Here is a 17,075-nt window from a genome sequence, read left to right as displayed (position 1 = left end):
AAAAGTTTTACATTTAATATTTTCAATTATCCAACTGGAGCTTTTGAAATCGGAGTTCACACACTAAGGCCCGTTTGGACTTAATTATTTTTGACCAGTATTAAACACAGATCCAAAATAACTTTAACTTCCAAGGAGTACTATTTTTCAATCCCCTTTTCTGGGTTAAATATCACATTATTTATGTTCAGACTCAGATTTAAAATGCTCTTTTAACAAATTAACTGTCTACCTTAGCTTTTTTTTTTCTTCAAAAACACCAGAAGTACCATATGAAAACACTCTTCTCCTTGCACTATTCTTTTCTTAACAATTTCTTCTCAAATAATACTACCAAACACTTCATCTGAAAAAAATAACTTAGAATCAAGTAAATATGTGGGAATTTAGCATAGATCACAACATCGATTTATCGAGTAATCAGTTGATCAGGAAAACTTGATAACAAACTGGAACAATCTACCAACCCAGTTTTACTAGTTAGAACCTTGGGGGGGAAATTCTGGTTCATATAATAGCCATTTTCCATAGGTGTATGTATATGCAAGCTAAAAACTACAGTAACTAGGAAGAACACACAAAAGAAAGAACACTTTATACAAGCACCATTTAGTTAGATTTCACCTCTCAAATCTTGTTTGCAAGTCCTAGTTATTTTATCAAAAATGTACCAAACATCAGAATCACTCAGATATAATGAACACAAACAATTTAAAACACAAAAAAGTGACCTTTCAGTTATCCACCACCGTAAAAGTAATAGGAGAATACAAGAAAGATACAGCTCAAGAAAACTATAAGGGACCTTGAGCTTGTGATGGTGGAGGAAGCATAGGCCAGCCAAGAAGTTGAGGTGAGCCAGGAGGTGTTGAGTGCTGACTAGGAGAGAATACACTTAGTTCCACAAAAGCCACCCCTGAGGTAGTATCCTTGTCCGTTGTTCGAAAGGAGATGGATCCTCTCTTTGTTGAGGCACCTGAATTTCTCCCAGGACTGCTCACCATACTTCCTCCGAGGGTGCTTTGGTTAGCAATTAGAGAAACCATATCATTTTGTTCATCACTTAACCTTCTCCTAGACTCTATATCCCTCTCTGAGCTCTTCTTCAGTGCTAAACAATCCCGCATGGGCATGACAATGAGCATGAACATGCCCATCCCAATACAAAAAAAGAAGGAAACAAAACCCACAAATGCAAGAGCTTGAAAAGGTAAATGTTCTGGCAGTGTTCTAACAGTTAAACCAAGCAATAGAACCCTTATAGGAAAGAAAGCTGAAACTGACAACACTAGCATGTATACTCTCTTCTGCAGACTCCTATTGATAACGAAATGCAGGATTCTTCCACCAAGCCAGAACAAATATGAAGTTAGCATGATGGCAAAAAGACCATGGCAGAAAGTACTCAACAAAGGGTAAGTGCACAGGGCAACATCATCTTCAGATTGTTTGACTGGACTAGTGAAATACTCTGGCAAGTGTTTCAAGCTATTCTTCTCAAGTTGTGGTCCAGCCAAAATAAGCACGAGCTGTAGAGCAAAAACTGGGAGGCAAAAAAGAAGTATGTATCCGACTGTTTTGCCATTCCATTTCTGGCTTAAAGTTCCTGACTTTTGTAAGGATGCCCGAAGGAGAAACACAACGGTTAGATACAGGCAAGGTTCTGCAAAACCTAAGCTCGAAACAATATAACACTTGCAAACAGTTTCCTGCCATCTGAAACCAAAAGCACTCAACAATCTTCCTTCCCCTCTAATCAAGTTAAGCCGAACAACCTCTCCAAATCCCCACCAAATTGCAAACAATATAAATACAATCCGGATAATCCAAGGACCATGAAAATAGCCAAGCTGATTGTAACCTTGCCCACGAATCTTCGTATGAAAGTATATCAAATACAATATACAAAACAACCCAGCAAGTACCAAAATCGAAACAAGTATAATAGTAATTACACCTAGTGCATCAACAGCAAATCTCGAATAGGGCATTACCCAAACCACAAATTGCACGCATGCTCTCTGACAGCATGGAGACCTGAAACCCCTCAACCACCTAAAACCCTCCCTCCTCCCTCCTCCTCGAAAATCACAGATTTAACTCCTCTCAATCTCTCCACCTCAAAACTACCATATATCAACAGTCTCGAGATCTAATCACCAACCACCCCGCACACCAAAAAACACCAATTCCACCCTCCTTTTTACAAACTTCTTCAACAATGAACTCTATCTATGTTCAACGTGATTCCCCTAAAAACAAAACCGTACACAAAATGATCACAATCTAGACATGTATAAAGTAGAAACAGTGCATTTATCTCTAAACAAACGCTAAAGCAAAAAACAGTACAGATATACATGCAAAAATTAGATCAAACGAAAGCTTACCAAACGGAGAATCTTGATCTGAGAAACACAAATCCTGAATCTTCTTGTATCCAGTGAGAATCGGAAGAAGAAGAAGAAAAAAACCTAAGCACAGAAGAAGAAGAGAGAGAGAGAGAGGATTGATGGAAGAGAAGAGTGAGGGAAAATGGGGGGGAGAAGATAGAGGGGGTGGGGTGGGGGTGGTAAGGGGGAGCTTTGTTGGAAACAGGCTGTCGCCAGCGAATAAACCAAACCCAGAAATGGAAATTATAATTGAGATTTATAATGTTTAAATGTGAAATATTTACACAAAAATATAATTAAAATTATATATAAAAAAATAACAGGCTGTATACAGCTGGATGTTCCGAACCTATAGCTTTTGGAATACTTCCTAGTCTAGTTGGCCAAACCTGACCCTGGCGGCGTTTACGGTGAATGTTCTCTCTTCTTTTTTTTCTGGTTAAAAATAATAATAGAATAATCAAATAGTTTGTTTGACCGTTAATTTTATTTAAATATTTGCTTAATTATAAAATTTAATTTGTTCGTAATAGATAAATATTTTTTTAAAAACGGTGTTGGTTATAATTTTTAGAATAGATAAAAAAAAAATTAAGATGGTTTTGGGCTTATTTTTTTATTTTTTAAATAAAATTTAAATTTAAACTTTGAAAAAATATTTGACAATAGATTAAAAATAAAACAATAAAAAAGTCAAAATTTGAAGAATATCAAAAAGTTATTTACTCTAAAAGATTCAAAAACTATTTCGATTTATATTTATGGTCAAACACAGCTTTAAATTTTAAAAATTATTAATTTTAAAAATAAAAATTATTTTTTTCTAATATTTCCTAAATTCAACTTCAAAAACCTACGAGGATGAAATGTATTTGTACGAATGTTTTTGGTTGTAGAGTTTGAAAAATATTTACTATAAAACAAGTCTACTCATAAAATAGTTTAAAGTATTTATTTATTTTTAATGTTAATGTATAACATGAAAAAAAATGACTTAATTAAATTGTAGTGGTGATGTAAAGTGTAAACAATAGTTGCACACGAGTTAATCTCATACACTTGTAGCAAAAGGATTTATTTTATTTTATTTTTTGTTCAATTTGAGTAGTAAAAACGACATTAATTAATGTGTTGATTAAACATTAAAAAAAATGATAGAATTAGTTGAGATACTTTAATATTGTAGATTGCGAATATTTCCCTTGATTTGAAAGTATGCTCCAATAGTGGCCAATCATTGACATTTTATTTTATATATTTTTTTAATATTTGATAAAATTTTAGAAGTTAATCGTGCGCATATTATGATTCAAATTTTGATATGCAATGTATTCATCCTTAATTCTTTTACTTGAATAACAAGCTATCAGTTTATTTTCTAATCGAATAAGAGTTCTCTTGTTACAATGATGCACAAATCATGTCGTGTGTCCTATCAATTGAAAAACGTTTTTTTCTATTATAACGGACATAAATCATGACGTGCGTTCAACTTGCATGTAACACGTGATCAAATCATAAACGAAATATGTTACTTTCTCACTTAGAAAGAACAAGTGATAATTGGAGATTAGTAATTTTTCTACGACAATTGTATCGTATCAAACACATGTTAGGAAAGCAAATATATTGAAATTGATATAATATTTTTTTTAGAAAACAACTTATTAATCAAAATAAATTCTTAAACTATGCTCTATTTTGTAAACACGTAATTCCCCAAGTAACTTTAAATTTGTTTCAATTGTTTCAAAGGAAAACAATAGGGAAAAATAGAAAATATTGTAAAATACAATAAGAATATTTTTTTGGAATAATTATGAGTCTTCCAAACACTACAAAAGGAGTGACGCTATTTGACTTTATTTGGAGATTTTTAGATTGAAAAATAAATCAATGGTCTACTTATATGAACTTAGATTAAAAAAAAATTATGAGCTAATTTTTGAAATTTAGTAAGTCTAGATGTCGCATTTTCATATGGTATCAGAACCAACTCCATTCTTATTGAGCTCTTAGTTCACACTACAGTTGAACGGCTTGAGCATGAAGGGAGTATTAAAGTGAATAAAAATCTCACATTGATTGAAGATCTACTTATATAAACTTGACAATCCTCTCCTCATGATTTAACTTTTACAGTTGAGTTAGATCCACGTATGATAAAGTATAATTCTTTCTTTTTATGCAACAATATTTGGCAAAAAAAAAAAACATATCTGCTAATCCAATTTAGATTAATTTCTGATTCTTTTAATTTTCCTTTGACACTATCAACAAAGATAATCTAGCTTATGAAGGGAACAAAGATTTGGTTAGATAGAAACCAAAGACAGAATAAATCCAATATTAAAATTTGGTGAGTTAAAATTATTTACCTTCCAAGACTAAATTCATTGCATTCTTGATATTATATATGGATCTAGAATTTCATGTATTTTGATATTATATATCTTATCCTTTGTGTGAAAAATGATGTGTTAAGCTTTGACATATTGAACTTCAAAATTTGAATAGTAAGATTCTGTATTAAGCCATGAAAGTTTCTCTGTGGACATGTGATACCACCATAGAGACCTACAACACTTGTATATGTCCCAGTTTTGGCATTTTATATTTGCTTTTAGTAGCTCCACTAATTTCTGTTGATATATTCCATCTCCCACCAATAACAATATCTAACTCTCACCAGCAACAAGTACCAAATAATTATGTCCACCAAGGCTAAGACAAATGAGAAGAATGACCTCGTGTATTTTGCCTCAACAGAATTTGAATCTGAGACCTCATGATTCTCAACCACTTCATTGATGACTAGTTCACACCCTTAGATTAGATGGTAGAACTGGTGTTAATTTACCAAATGTAAACCTCTAAAATAGAAACAAATTTGGAACTCTCAAACCTCCATTGTGTGTTACAACATTATGAGTTGCTAGTCAATTTCTTTTAAAAGGAATAGAAATAGTGTTGGATAAGTAACAGCAAGAGTCCATTTAAATATCAATTGGCCATCCTACAGAAACTCTATTTTTGTGGAGCAAATTCTTGGCAAATGTTCATCCAACTGGCCATTAACACAAGTTTAGAGTTTAGTATGCACTCCAGCCTCCAAGTTCCAAAAATAAAAAAGAAACTTGACTTACAGCTTGTATTAGAACAATTCACATTTGCTTTGTCTTAAAATATCCAGACAAGATCTATGTCTATTCTCATGTAGGACCTCTTTCCACAACCTCAAAACAGGTAACAGAAAGGTAAGATAAAACTCAAAAAGAATCAAGCTACTGCACTTATATTATTTTTCGAAATTGTGTGTTAGAATCAACTTGCACGCACCTCAACTAATACTAAAAGGGTAGCTACCTCTCACCAGGAACCTTCTATCAGTTCACACAATCATTTCAGTATTTTGATGTTTGACATTTTCCAGGCACCAAAATTGAATGGTCTGATAAGTTGCTACAATTCTTGTGTCTATACATCTTATTTCACTTTAAAACAACAGAATAGACGAACGACCATTCTATTCACCAATCTTTCTCTGATAAATCCCAGCTATTAAGCTTTCCTTCGCGTGTTGAAATATTGCACAACAGTGTCTTGTCAACATAACTATTATCAGATTCAAGATTGCATTTCAGCAGTTTCTTTCCTGTAAGCCTGGAGCCTCTCTTTCAACTTCTTGCTCTGTTCAAAATTTGCTTTCCTCTTTATAGCTTTCTGCAGAAGGACATCATATTCTTTTAATGGCTCATACATGAGGAACACCGAAGACATGTTTCCAAAGACATAATTTCTGAATAGCTAAAGTAAGAAACCTTACTTCCTGCCTAAAGCACCGGTCAAGCTTTACTTTCAGTTCTGTGCATTGCCCAAGGAATTTCCCTAGTGGGTGGTCTGTATGACACTTCTGAAACTCTTCAATTATCTGCACCACAGCGACATAGCCATCTTTAGTGTATTTGAGATGTTTTGGCAATTATTTTTTGAAATTAACAAATAAAAAGAACAAATTAATCTACAACCATGATATACACACAACGAGACTACATGTCAACTAAGTTGCACCGACTCTTCACTTTTGATGTCACACCCGTGTCGTATTCTCCAAAAATACAATACTTTTGGCCAATTCGACACGCACCCGTTGACATTTTGAAGAGTCCGAGAAACATAGCATGTCAATGCAAATAAACACATGCAAAGACAGCTTCAAAAGCACAAGATAAATAATCTAATTTAGCAATGTGAGAAACTTACATCAGCACATAAAGGGTGTCTATGTAGAGTCAAAGGTGGATGCATCTTCTTCCCTTTGAGTTCAAAACCTATAGAAGTAGGAAAATTTTTCAAATAAATATATCCCCTTCTCCGTGAAGTAAGAGAAACATAAAGAAAAAGAAACAATAGAAAAGTGTGAAGCATCAGGAAACAGTTTGCATTTTGAAAAAAAGAGAAGAAAGCAAAAAAGCCAGTTGTTGTTACAAATAGAAGTCAGGTACAGGATTCTTGAGAAATAAGGGATAATGGTGAAAATTCCCAGGCATTAAGTGAATTACAGTGGGGGATAGTTACACCTACAACAACAAAGGTAAAAGTATCCTTCTTCAAGTTAATTACATATCCTTTCACCAAATATGAAGTTAGCATGATGGCAAAAAGACCATGGCAGAAAGTACTCAACAAAGGGTAAGTGCACAGGGCAACATCATCTTCAGATTGTTTGACTGGACTAGTGAAATACTCTGGCAAGTGTTTCAAGCCATTCTTCTCAAGTTGTGGTCCAGCCAAAATAAGCACGAGCTGTAGAGCAAAAACTGGGAGGCAAAAAAGAAGTATGTATCCGACTGTTTTGCCATTCCATTTCTGGCTTAAAGTTCCTGACTTTTGTAAGGATGCCCGAAGGAGAAACACAACGGTTAGGTACAGGCAAGGTTCTGCAAAACCTAAGCTCGAAACAATATAACACTTGCAAACAGTTTCCTGCCATCTGAAACCAAAAGCACTCAACAATCTTCCTTCCCCTCTAATCAAGTTAAGCCAAACAACCTCTCCAAATCCCCACCAAATTGCAAACAATATAAATACAATCCGGATAATCCAAGGACCATGAAAATAGCCAAGCTGATTGTAACCTTGCCCACGAATCTTCGTATGAAAGTATATCAAGTACAATATACAAAACAACCCAGCAAGTACCAAAATCAAAACAAGTATAATAGTAATTACACCTAGTGCATCAACAGCAAATCTCGAATAGGGCATTACCCAAACCACAAATTGCACGCATGCTCTTTGACAGCATGGAGACCTGAAACCCCTCAACCACCTAAAACCCTCCCTCCTCCCTCCTCCTCGAAAATCACAGATTTAACTCCTCTCAATCTCTCCACCTCAAAACTACCATATATCAACAGTCTCGAGATCTAATCACCAACCAACCCGCACACCAAAAAACACCAATTCCACCCTCCTTTTTACAAACTTCTTCAAACAATGAACTCTATCTATGTTCAACGTGATTCCCCTAAAAACAAAACCGTACACAAAATGATCACAATCTAGACATGTATAAAGTAGAAACAGTGCATTTATCTCTAAACAAACGCTAAAGCAAAAAACAGTACAGATATACATGCAAAAATTAGATCAAACGAAAGCTTACCAAACGGAGAATCTTGATCTGAGAAACACAAATCCTGAATCTTCTTGTATCTAGTGAGAATCGGAAGAAGAAGAAGAAAAAAAAACCCTAAGCACAGAAGAAGAAGAGAGAGAGGATTGATGGAAGAGAAGAGTGAGGGAAAATGGGGGGGAGAAGATAGAGGGAGTGGGGTGGGGGTGGTAAGGGGGAGCTTTGTTGGAAACAGGCTGTCGCCAGTGAAAGTTGTATCCCATTAATCATGACAGATAGCCATAATTTCACTCAACACATCCATTGATTGAAATGTTTTTCCCTACTATTAATTCCTTGAATAAAATATGTATAATTTGTCAGAATTTATTTGACTAAGGAAGATCATAAACTACCTCATCAGAAATTAGCATCATCATAGTGAGATGAGCTAATGCTTTTGGGTATTGCCAAGGTTGGTCCAACTGTAGCGACATTAATCCAGAAGCTTTCTAAGTATTGCCAGGGTTGATCAACCGCCAAACATTTTTGACACTTATTGCTTTCATAGCCAAATGAAAGAAAAAAACTCCCTTGACAATAGACTCAATTATTATTACCAGTAAATTCAACTGTAGCGAAAAGGCCTAGAATTTCAGATTCCATTAATGAAGAATTGGTGCTTATGACAGTGATCAAGTTTTAGAGACTAAAATTTCATATACTGAACTAAGATAAATCTCTAATACATATGCAAAGAAGGCAAAGTAAGAATTACCTGATCGGAGGTAGCGGTGGAACGCCGGCGCCGGAGAGAACGGGGCTGCAGATAAAATTAGGGATTCGATTCTTGACCTTTACCTTTAAATAGTATTTGGGGATATTTGATTTCTTTTTTTTATATATATGTGGAATGTTTTAATCCTCTACTTTATTTTCCCTAAAATTTATGTAGTATACTTTATAATTGAAGATTGATTAATTCCGCATGAATACTTTTTGTCAATTACTCCATAAATCTCTGTTTATTTATTCATTTTCTCTTTTATAAGGTTCTAATTTTGTTGAAATTTTGTAATATTTATATTTTCTATCTATCTATTTCCTAATTATTTGTCTATTTTAATTTTAAAAAATTATATATTAAACTCTTAATTAATTACTTTGAAAAAAAAAAAATTTTGAAAATCTTAAATTCTTAATTAATTAAATTTATAATTAATAGGGATAAAAAAAGATCTAGTAATACTGCTGAGAACATGAAAAATTGGTTTTCCTTTTTCCCCTTGTTATTGAAAGAGATTTCTTTCAATTTCAATGCAAAAACAACTACTCCATCTAAAGTAAACAAAAAGATATTGCCTTTTTCATGTTTTTTCTCACAGATTTAGTATAACCATAATCTGCAAATATGTCATATAAAGGGTATCAAGCCAGCTCCCAACTCTTTACACACTAGCTAGACAAGTTTCCCCACTTTCATCTCTTTTGTCCCTATTTTCTACAAGATCAAACTATTTGTCTATAATCAGAGATTTCTCTGATTTGAGGATGACTCTCTAATACCTAGTGAACTAATTGGTTGTTCTCTTATCCTCGATAAAAGGATTGAAACGTTCTCTGTTGCAATGTCAAGACGTTCCCTTGACTTTGCTGATTCTGTTACTAGAGTAGAAACCATACTCTGCAATAACTGAACCCTCTCAGTGTGATCACTTTGAGTATTCTGAAGAGCTTTTGTTGCTGGTGTACTGATTCGTCGCCACCGGTGTGGCAGATATCTATCTGGTATTTGGAAGCAATTTCCTGTTGAAAGAACACGGAGAGCATGGCGACAAAGAATTCCAGAGAACTCAAATTGATGGCAGCTGCAGCTTACGATGCCCTCTCTTGGAACCCAGTAAACTTTCCGTCCGCCCTCAAGTTTTGTATGATGCCGGACAAGGAAACCATCTTCCATCTGGAATGATGCATAATGGGCAGCCAAAACAAGTTGTTCTTGAAGCTTAGTGAATGCAAATGGTGTCAAAACTGTAGCAGCATGCGCTTCCATGGGAGCACCTGTTTTAAGGCATATATTTTGTAGATTTTGCTGCATAGTCTGCTGCTCTCCTGTTTGATCCTTGAAATCAACTGTAACAGCCACCTGATAAGCAACACTACGTAATTCAGAATGGAGATCACTTTTACTTAGTAAAAACATATGATGAACCACCTTGAGAGGTTGCAGTATACATGCTAACTTTTCAACTATAGGCCCGTCTGTAACATTTCAGTAATAACCTCATGTTTCCTATACACCTCCATCAAGTAAAGTGTGAAATGTGAATAAAACTAACCTAAAATAACTCAAGGGGCAAGGGGAGGAGTGGGAAGGAACAAGCAGGATAGTAGTAACGGCATTCATGACAATCGTCATGACTGACAATTTTCTTCCTGATACTTGAGAGTAAGGATTATCAGGAAGCAAGCAGTTTTCAAATATCCAGCCAATTTTAACATTATGAGTAACTTTGTTAACGTTGTAGCCGATATCAAGCTTCACCTGGCATATCTAGTCCCTAACCTTCATCTGGCTCTGAAGTGGTCAAAAGAATTTATTTGGTTGGCACTTTAAGAACATTCTACCACAACCATTAAAAATAAACAGGAGCACAATTAAGGTCTAGATAACATACTTGTTCCACAAAATGTGCTAGCCGGCTTTGTGCACTCAGAAACCGTTGGATAAAAGCATTTATTGACTTTGAGTGGCCTGTTGTGGTCATACCGGCAAAAAAGTGGCTCCTAAGGTATGGCAGTGCCCACAGTGATCTCAAGGCAAATAGACTGGCAATATGCCTGTTTGTATGCAGTCCATATGAGTTCACCATGTCTCTCCACCCCAACTCAAAGTCCTCCACAGATTCCAAATTATATAGTCGGTTAAATTCAGCCTTCCACTCGTTGTAGCGCTCTCCTAAAACAGCATTAAACCATGATGGGTACTTTGCTACAACAAGCCAGATGCAAAGGGCGTGCTTAGTCGTGGGCATCTCCAAGTTAATCGCCTCTTTGAGACACATGTTTTGATCAGTTAGTACTGTTTGTGGAGCCTTCCCATTCATGAACGCCAAGAACACCTTACACATTAGAAAACATACAAAGTATTAACAGAGATTCTCAAAAACTGTTAATATACTCATTTGTTGACACCATGGCATATTTATCTTGCATATTCTCCTCTTTTTCTCAAATTTTCTTTTCTCCTTCAATTGGAGCAGGAGCGGATAGTAAGCTGAGAGGCTTTAAAATATTCCTATATCCAAATGTTAGTACCACAAAAGCTAAACAGTATTAACTGCGATAAGTCATATCAATATTATCCGATCTGCCAAAAAAAAAACTGTTACAGCAAGCATTATCCTAATAGAAACTATTTATTAAAACCATTAATGATTCTTGCCCTTTCAAGACATATTTCCATTATTGCAAGCCCATATATGTTCAATTTATTTTTCAAGGAGATACACTTGCATAGTCTAATCTTTATAATACCAACAATGTTACTCTACGTTCTTAAATATACTTGTCATCCTTACTAAAAATAGATGATCCACAATAGTTTCATTTTTGAAAACAAACACATAATTAGTTATTTGTATGGTGCAAAAGAAAGAAGTATTCAATAGACAGGATAAGTAAATAAGGATAATCTAGTCAAATTACCCTCTATTTAATGTTTATTTAAGGGGTGTGCAGAAAAAACATGACAAGTATTTATGAATGAAGGGAGTATATGAGAGTGAATGTTGGGTCGGTAACGTCGAACATATTCACAAGATGAGTGTAGCTGAGGTGTGAATGCTAAGTTGAATGTGTACTCATACAAGATAAGAAATAGCCACATTCGACAAAAGGTACGAGCAGCACACATCAAAGATAACTTCTTAGGTGCAAAACTATGGTGGAGTGAAGGTGTTAAAGAGGGTACTAGGTAGACCTAAAATCACATGAAGAAACTGTCATGAAAGACCTACAAACTCTTAGAATCCACACAAGATAGAGCACAAGAGAGAAAGAGATCTATATAGGTGACATTTATTAGTTCCTACCTATTCATATGCCACTAGGGAATATAGAAAAATGCCTATTATCCACCAGTTCTATACCGTGTGATACTGACCCTTGGGTTTCTAGGTTATGAACAAAATATAGAGAAAAAGGGGTCTAAGATGAGCTTAAATGGAGTGGCAGGTTCAATGAGGATTCATATAGTCAATCCCAACTTGCTTGTCACTGAAGCGTAACTGTTGCAGTCGTAGTATTTATAGAGTATGATCTTGCAAATAGTCACTGTTACTTACCTAGAAGCATGGAAAATCTGACCAGACATGTTATGAAACATAACAAGAATTTGAATAGACAGTTAGTATAGATATCCAAATGTCATATGCATAAAATATTTCAACCATATTCTGTGTTTATTTTCAATCATTTTTTTCTTTTTCCAGTACTGGAGAGGGTGGGGAGTTGCGGTTTTGAAAGAAAGGTAGGGATATGAGTAAAAGTGAAGGCCTCAAAGTAGGCCAATGGTTCAGAAATCAGCAGCATGAAATTGTACATTCCTGCTTTTACCTTCAAAGCCCAAGAGTAGGATCTCAAACTTTCCTCTCGAAGAAGAACACAACCGAAGAAGCATGGCATACCATAGTTGTTCACTCCAACCCATATCCCAAGAGGCATGTCAAAAGCAGTCAACCGATGAGTTGTATCAAAGACCACAGCATCACCAAAAATGTCATATGACTGGATGGATGAAGCATATGACCATGCAATATTTTCCAATCTGTTGTTGGAATCTAGTGAAAAATCATACTTGAAATTGGGATCCTTTTCCTTAATGTTTCTACACATTCTCAACAAGTCTATGCTTTCATCCTCAGGATCCACCTTCCTGAATGACTGCAGCAAATTTCTGACATCCTTCTCAGTGAATGGCAAATAGCCTGGTTCCACACCCTTCTCTAGCTCCATAAGCCTCATCATTTGCTGCACCGAAATTCCTGTTTTAGCAAACATTAGAATCCGGTTCCTGTCTGCATCTGATATGCTGCGATATGCAGGAAGAAAGCGTACTTGATTTGGCTCTAGAAGTTCATGATTATGGTGGTTCATGAAACCAGTCACTCTCCATTCAGGCACTCCTAAGTCGGTTGTCTTGCTTATTCGCATATATGCTTGGCATCCACAACGGGAGGACTTTCTGTTCCTCTGAGGCTTACTATCGTTAGCAGCTTTGACAGGAGTGTTGCCTGCACGATGGCAAACAAAATAGCGTCTTGTAAGTCCTTTGCCGACACCAGCTTTCCCTTCTGTGCGGTGACGCCTGATTGAAAAGCCACAGCCTTTCGCAAATTCAGCATAGAATTCATAAGCAGCATCATGATTGGGAAATCTTTGTCCTATATATGGAACTGCATCATTAGTTGTCTCCAGAGACAGCCTTGTTTGATCGGGTGATTCCTCAGTGCTGCTTGTATCATCCAAAGATAGAGATCTCTGATCCGAGGGATCACCATAAAGCCCCATCATGTGCCCAGCCTCTTCAGACATTATAAACTTGTCAAGATACTGCTCTATACAAACCTATAACCATGTCTAATTTTTTAAGTCACACAGATAATGTAAGAGTTCAACAAAATGGTTGTGTTTAATATGTTACAATATATATACAGAAATAAATTATGTTACTGGTAATACAGATACATAAGACATAGTTTAACTAAATATAGAACAAATCGGAAGCCAATAGAAGCACTAATTGAACAACTCAGAGTTCATTTGGGAAAAGACTAACATAGCAGCTCATATCATGACACTAGTACACTCATACGCATAAACAAAGAATTACAGAATAGAACACTTGAAACAGATTATTACATTAATTTTTACATTCTATTTACCGTTTTTCACCATTGACTCCACTCAAAAATCAACAAAGAAGTTTACTTTGAGACTCTGTCTAAATTCAAATAATATTGATGTAATGTCTATCAACCACTAGTATTTCCAAAGGGTAAAAAGTTTAGGAGTATAGGCCCCCGTTTTAACTATATATACACACACAGACGGATACACATGTATGCCTGTTCATTGACTGCACACAGTTTCCCACGATGTAAATTGGTGAGTCAAAAGAACTTCCAACATATAAAGCAATCAGTAAATTTGAAATAGAAGGGTGTGGAGGTCACGGATTAGGATATAAGGATAATAGGTAGCAGCACATTGTCATGTCAATTCATATTAATAGTCATAGTATTGCTCCTTTAATTTCTTATCCTTCGATTAATATTATTATCAGTTGTTTACTTATATCCCAATTATCATATTGTTTTGTTGTAGTTTTTGTTCTATTACTATATGTTGTTTTTCGGAACTGCTAAGGACTATTTTTTGTTGAGACGAGGATCTATCATGAACAACCTCTGCAGCTCTAGGGTCTGCATACACTCTAGCCTCCCCAAACTCTCAGTTTGATGGTGAATTTGAAATAGTCGATTTAACTATCACAATCGTACACACTTGATCCTAAAAAATATTCACAATGCATAGAGAGACCTAATAAAAAGCTCATAAAATCTACAAACAACTCAACTTTTACATACATTTTGATAATCAACCAAGTCCGAGTGTAATATAACTCTATAACATTCACAAAAATCATTCGTATAAATAAAAAGTTTGATTTTAGAATTCGATGTAATGCAGTTCAAGCATTGATCAAAGCACCGAAAAATTCATCATTACTTACAGAATCAGAGAAATGAACCAAACGATTCATCTAAAGCATCAACTTTCAATGATTTTGTTCATCCATGAAGCTGCTGCTGAAGAAATTGTGGCTTTTGATTATCCGTTGGGAGTTTTGTTTGGGAGAAGAAAATGTTTAAAAGTGGAGAAAGAACCCTAATTTGCGCAGGTATGTGATGAGACCTTTTTATACCGCGGCGCACGTTTAAGGGAATTGCTCTATTTTGTCAACAAAACAGCGTCGTTTTTTATATGGTTTAAAATTTTGAGAAAATAACCAAATAGTTCCTCTCAAAGATTTAATAGTAGATGCTTAGTCTCGATCGATTTGATTCATAGAATTGATATTATTATTAATTATTGATTTTTAACAATATAAATTTTGATTTAGTTAATAAGCCAATACTTATATGATTATATTTACATAAAAATAAAAATAGTACCAAGAATTAAATTGCAATACGAATTTCTACACTAATCACTTCCATCTAAAACATAATTGTTCAAATTCCATCTAAAGACTCATTTAAATACTCATAAAACAACTTTAATTGTTTGTCTTGATTACAATCAAATTTAAAATTGAGAAGACAAAAAATAATACTATTTTGTGTCTCGGAAAAAAAAAGTGTCAAAGAGGGATTGAGGGGCTTGTGTGTGTTATCTATGGCCGGAAGTAATACTAACATTTAGAAATAATGGACAAAATGTTATATTCATGGTAAGATAATTAGGAGTAAAATAATAATTTTAATTTAATTAATCTCATTGATTTATCAATTTAATCATTAATCAAAATCATATAAATCAAAAATCAAATTGATAATCCAATAAAAGTACTTACAAAATCATTTAAAACTAAACAACCTAAAATCAATAAATATATAATATTTTTCCAATACAATTTATCGATCAAATCAATTTTTGCGCCGCTCGTAAATAACCTAAACCTGCAGTACTGATAGATGTGCCATCCTAATCTTTGATTAGTGTAATAACTAAATTTTATAACATTGCAAATGTTGGATATTTTTTAAATGATAACTTAAATGGGGCTACATATGCAAATCTGATTTAGTGCTAAAATCGTTGTTTTATTAAAGGCCCATTGATTGTTGATTGTTGCAAATAAAAATGGAATTTTCAACAAAAAAGAAAAAAGAAAAAAAAAAGTTATTGTGGATTAATATAAACTAGTGAACTTAGCCGCGCTTTGCGCGATAAAAAATTACTCGTTAAATTTGCTAAATAATTAATTTTTTGAATAGTTGATTACTAAATATATTTCTAAAGATTCTTTATAGTCTTTAATCTAAATATATCAAATTTTAAGTCTTAATTAAGTTTATTATTAGTACTTAAATTTTATATCTTTTGTAATTTGAAATCGCTTAAGAATTTTCGAAATTATAAAAAAAAATCCTAAATTTATTCTCTTTATTTTAATAAGAAAAGTAAATTTAATGTAATAAGTTGAACTCTTTACGAAATTTAAATTTAATTTAATAATATAATAAGCTTAATGTTAATATAGTTTTTTTCTAATATCTATTATTTTCCTTCAAAAGTATTATACTTTCCTTTAGTAATGATTTTTTTTTTCATCTTTCACTAATCTTAGATTATGAAATGTTTGTAAATCATTTTCTATCTTGACTAATTTTACTACGATTATAATATGCCTATTATTTATATAAAAATGAATAGATTGAAAGATAAATAGTCTTAAATACGTAAATAATATAAAGTATTCAAATAAATTAAACCCAAATTATATATATGTATTAACTAAAATACAAATTTAAACTTACCTATATTTTAGTTACAATTTATAAATTATTCTAAAAGGTAAACATAAATAAAAATTGTGAAATGTCCTAATCCTCAAAATTGATTTCATTATTCAAAATAAAATATATACAATGTTGAAACCATTAAAAAAACCGTAAAAGATAATAAACAAAACGATTCAAGTCTTCAAAGTTAAAATTAATATACCTGAAATTTCAAAAATATTATTTAGTGTAGGTATAAATTATAATTAGATAAATTAATCAAAGAATCCTTGTTGGAGTACCAAAGAAAATTAAAATAAATTAAAATTAAACAAATAAACAAAATAATCTTTGTAGGAATACCAAAGAAAATTATCCTAGCCTCTAATTATTCAATTTGTACACGCTCTCAATGTTCACTTACACCATTTGAAGATTAATGTAGAGTTCCTTTTCCTTGTGAGTTTATGAAAGTTAAACTTAAATATTGTCATA

General features: G+C 33.6%; 4 protein-coding genes across 10 annotated transcripts; all 4 read right to left on the bottom strand.

The window, feature by feature from the left end:
- Nucleotides 1-710: 710 nt before the first annotated feature.
- On the bottom strand, nucleotides 711-2,631 carry LOC101260972 (uncharacterized). Its single transcript, XM_019211787.3, has 2 exons — nucleotides 2,391-2,631; nucleotides 711-2,252 (listed from the first exon to the last, which is right to left on the bottom strand). The coding sequence occupies exon 2, from the start codon at nucleotides 1,989-1,991 to the stop codon at nucleotides 795-797; it is 1,197 nt and encodes a 398-aa protein (XP_019067332.2). The 5' UTR covers nucleotides 1,992-2,252; nucleotides 2,391-2,631; the 3' UTR covers nucleotides 711-794.
- A 3,031-nt stretch (nucleotides 2,632-5,662) lies between these two features.
- On the bottom strand, nucleotides 5,663-9,025 carry LOC101260275 (COX assembly mitochondrial protein 1). 5 transcript variants are annotated; one of them, XM_019211786.3, is made up of 5 exons: nucleotides 8,789-9,025; nucleotides 8,062-8,111; nucleotides 6,657-6,724; nucleotides 6,220-6,324; nucleotides 5,663-6,116 (listed from the first exon to the last, which is right to left on the bottom strand). In XM_019211786.3, the coding sequence occupies exons 3-5, from the start codon at nucleotides 6,699-6,701 to the stop codon at nucleotides 6,021-6,023; spliced, it is 246 nt and encodes an 81-aa protein (XP_019067331.1). In that variant the 5' UTR covers nucleotides 6,702-6,724; nucleotides 8,062-8,111; nucleotides 8,789-9,025; the 3' UTR covers nucleotides 5,663-6,020. The 5 variants fall into 5 exon arrangements, with proteins under 5 accessions (XP_019067331.1, XP_025888918.1, XP_010314363.2 ...); XM_026033133.2 differs by lacking the exon at nucleotides 8,062-8,111 and adding an exon at nucleotides 7,665-7,923; XM_010316061.4 differs by lacking the exon at nucleotides 8,789-9,025 and adding an exon at nucleotides 7,665-7,923 and having other exon boundaries at nucleotides 8,062-8,199.
- Nucleotides 6,821-7,661, bottom strand: LOC101256230 (uncharacterized). Its single transcript, XM_004231274.5, has one exon. The coding sequence runs from the start codon at nucleotides 7,659-7,661 to the stop codon at nucleotides 6,891-6,893; it is 771 nt and encodes a 256-aa protein (XP_004231322.2). The 3' UTR covers nucleotides 6,821-6,890.
- Nucleotides 9,026-9,349: 324 nt separating the features above from the next.
- On the bottom strand, nucleotides 9,350-15,026 carry LOC101259983 (protein FAR1-RELATED SEQUENCE 11). Of its 3 annotated transcripts, none has more exons than XM_004230378.5 (4): nucleotides 14,807-15,026; nucleotides 12,628-13,638; nucleotides 10,689-11,132; nucleotides 9,350-10,156 (listed from the first exon to the last, which is right to left on the bottom strand). In XM_004230378.5, the coding sequence occupies exons 1-4, from the start codon at nucleotides 14,834-14,836 to the stop codon at nucleotides 9,539-9,541; spliced, it is 2,103 nt and encodes a 700-aa protein (XP_004230426.1). In that variant the 5' UTR covers nucleotides 14,837-15,026; the 3' UTR covers nucleotides 9,350-9,538. The 3 variants fall into 3 exon arrangements, with proteins under 3 accessions (XP_004230426.1, XP_010314359.1, XP_010314356.1); XM_010316057.4 differs by having other exon boundaries at nucleotides 12,628-13,595; XM_010316054.4 differs by having other exon boundaries at nucleotides 12,628-13,650; nucleotides 14,807-14,963.
- Nucleotides 15,027-17,075: the final 2,049 nt, after the last annotated feature.

Source organism: Solanum lycopersicum, chromosome 1 (genome assembly GCF_036512215.1).
Source record: "Solanum lycopersicum chromosome 1, SLM_r2.1".
Classification (NCBI taxonomy): Eukaryota; Viridiplantae; Streptophyta; class Magnoliopsida; order Solanales; family Solanaceae; genus Solanum; species Solanum lycopersicum.
This window is presented reverse-complemented; position numbering and strand designations above follow the sequence as displayed.

Coding starts and splice junctions, on each gene's coding strand:
- LOC101256230 (XM_004231274.5), bottom strand. CDS start 7,661: ATGCCCTATTCGAGATTTGCTGTTGATGCACTAGGTGTAATTACTATT.
- LOC101260275 (XM_026033133.2), bottom strand. CDS start 7,701: ATGCTGTCAAAGAGCATGCGTGCAATTTGTGGTTTGG. Junction 6,325..6,656: donor GACACCCTTTATGTGCTGAT/GTAAGTTTCTCA, acceptor GCTGTGGTGCAG/ATAATTGAAGAGTTTCAGAA. Junction 6,117..6,219: donor ACCGGTGCTTTAGGCAGGAA/GTAAGGTTTCTT, acceptor GTCCTTCTGCAG/AAAGCTATAAAGAGGAAAGC.
- LOC101260972 (XM_019211787.3), bottom strand. CDS start 1,991: ATGCCCTATTCGAGATTTGCTGTTGATGCACTAGGTGTAATTACTATT.
- LOC101259983 (XM_004230378.5), bottom strand. CDS start 14,836: ATGAATCGTTTGGTTCATTTCTCTGATTCT. Junction 13,639..14,806: donor TGGTTCATTTCTCTGATTCT/GTAAGTAATGAT, acceptor ACATGGTTATAG/GTTTGTATAGAGCAGTATCT. Junction 11,133..12,627: donor CCTACTCTTGGGCTTTGAAG/GTAAAAGCAGGA, acceptor CTAATGTGTAAG/GTGTTCTTGGCGTTCATGAA.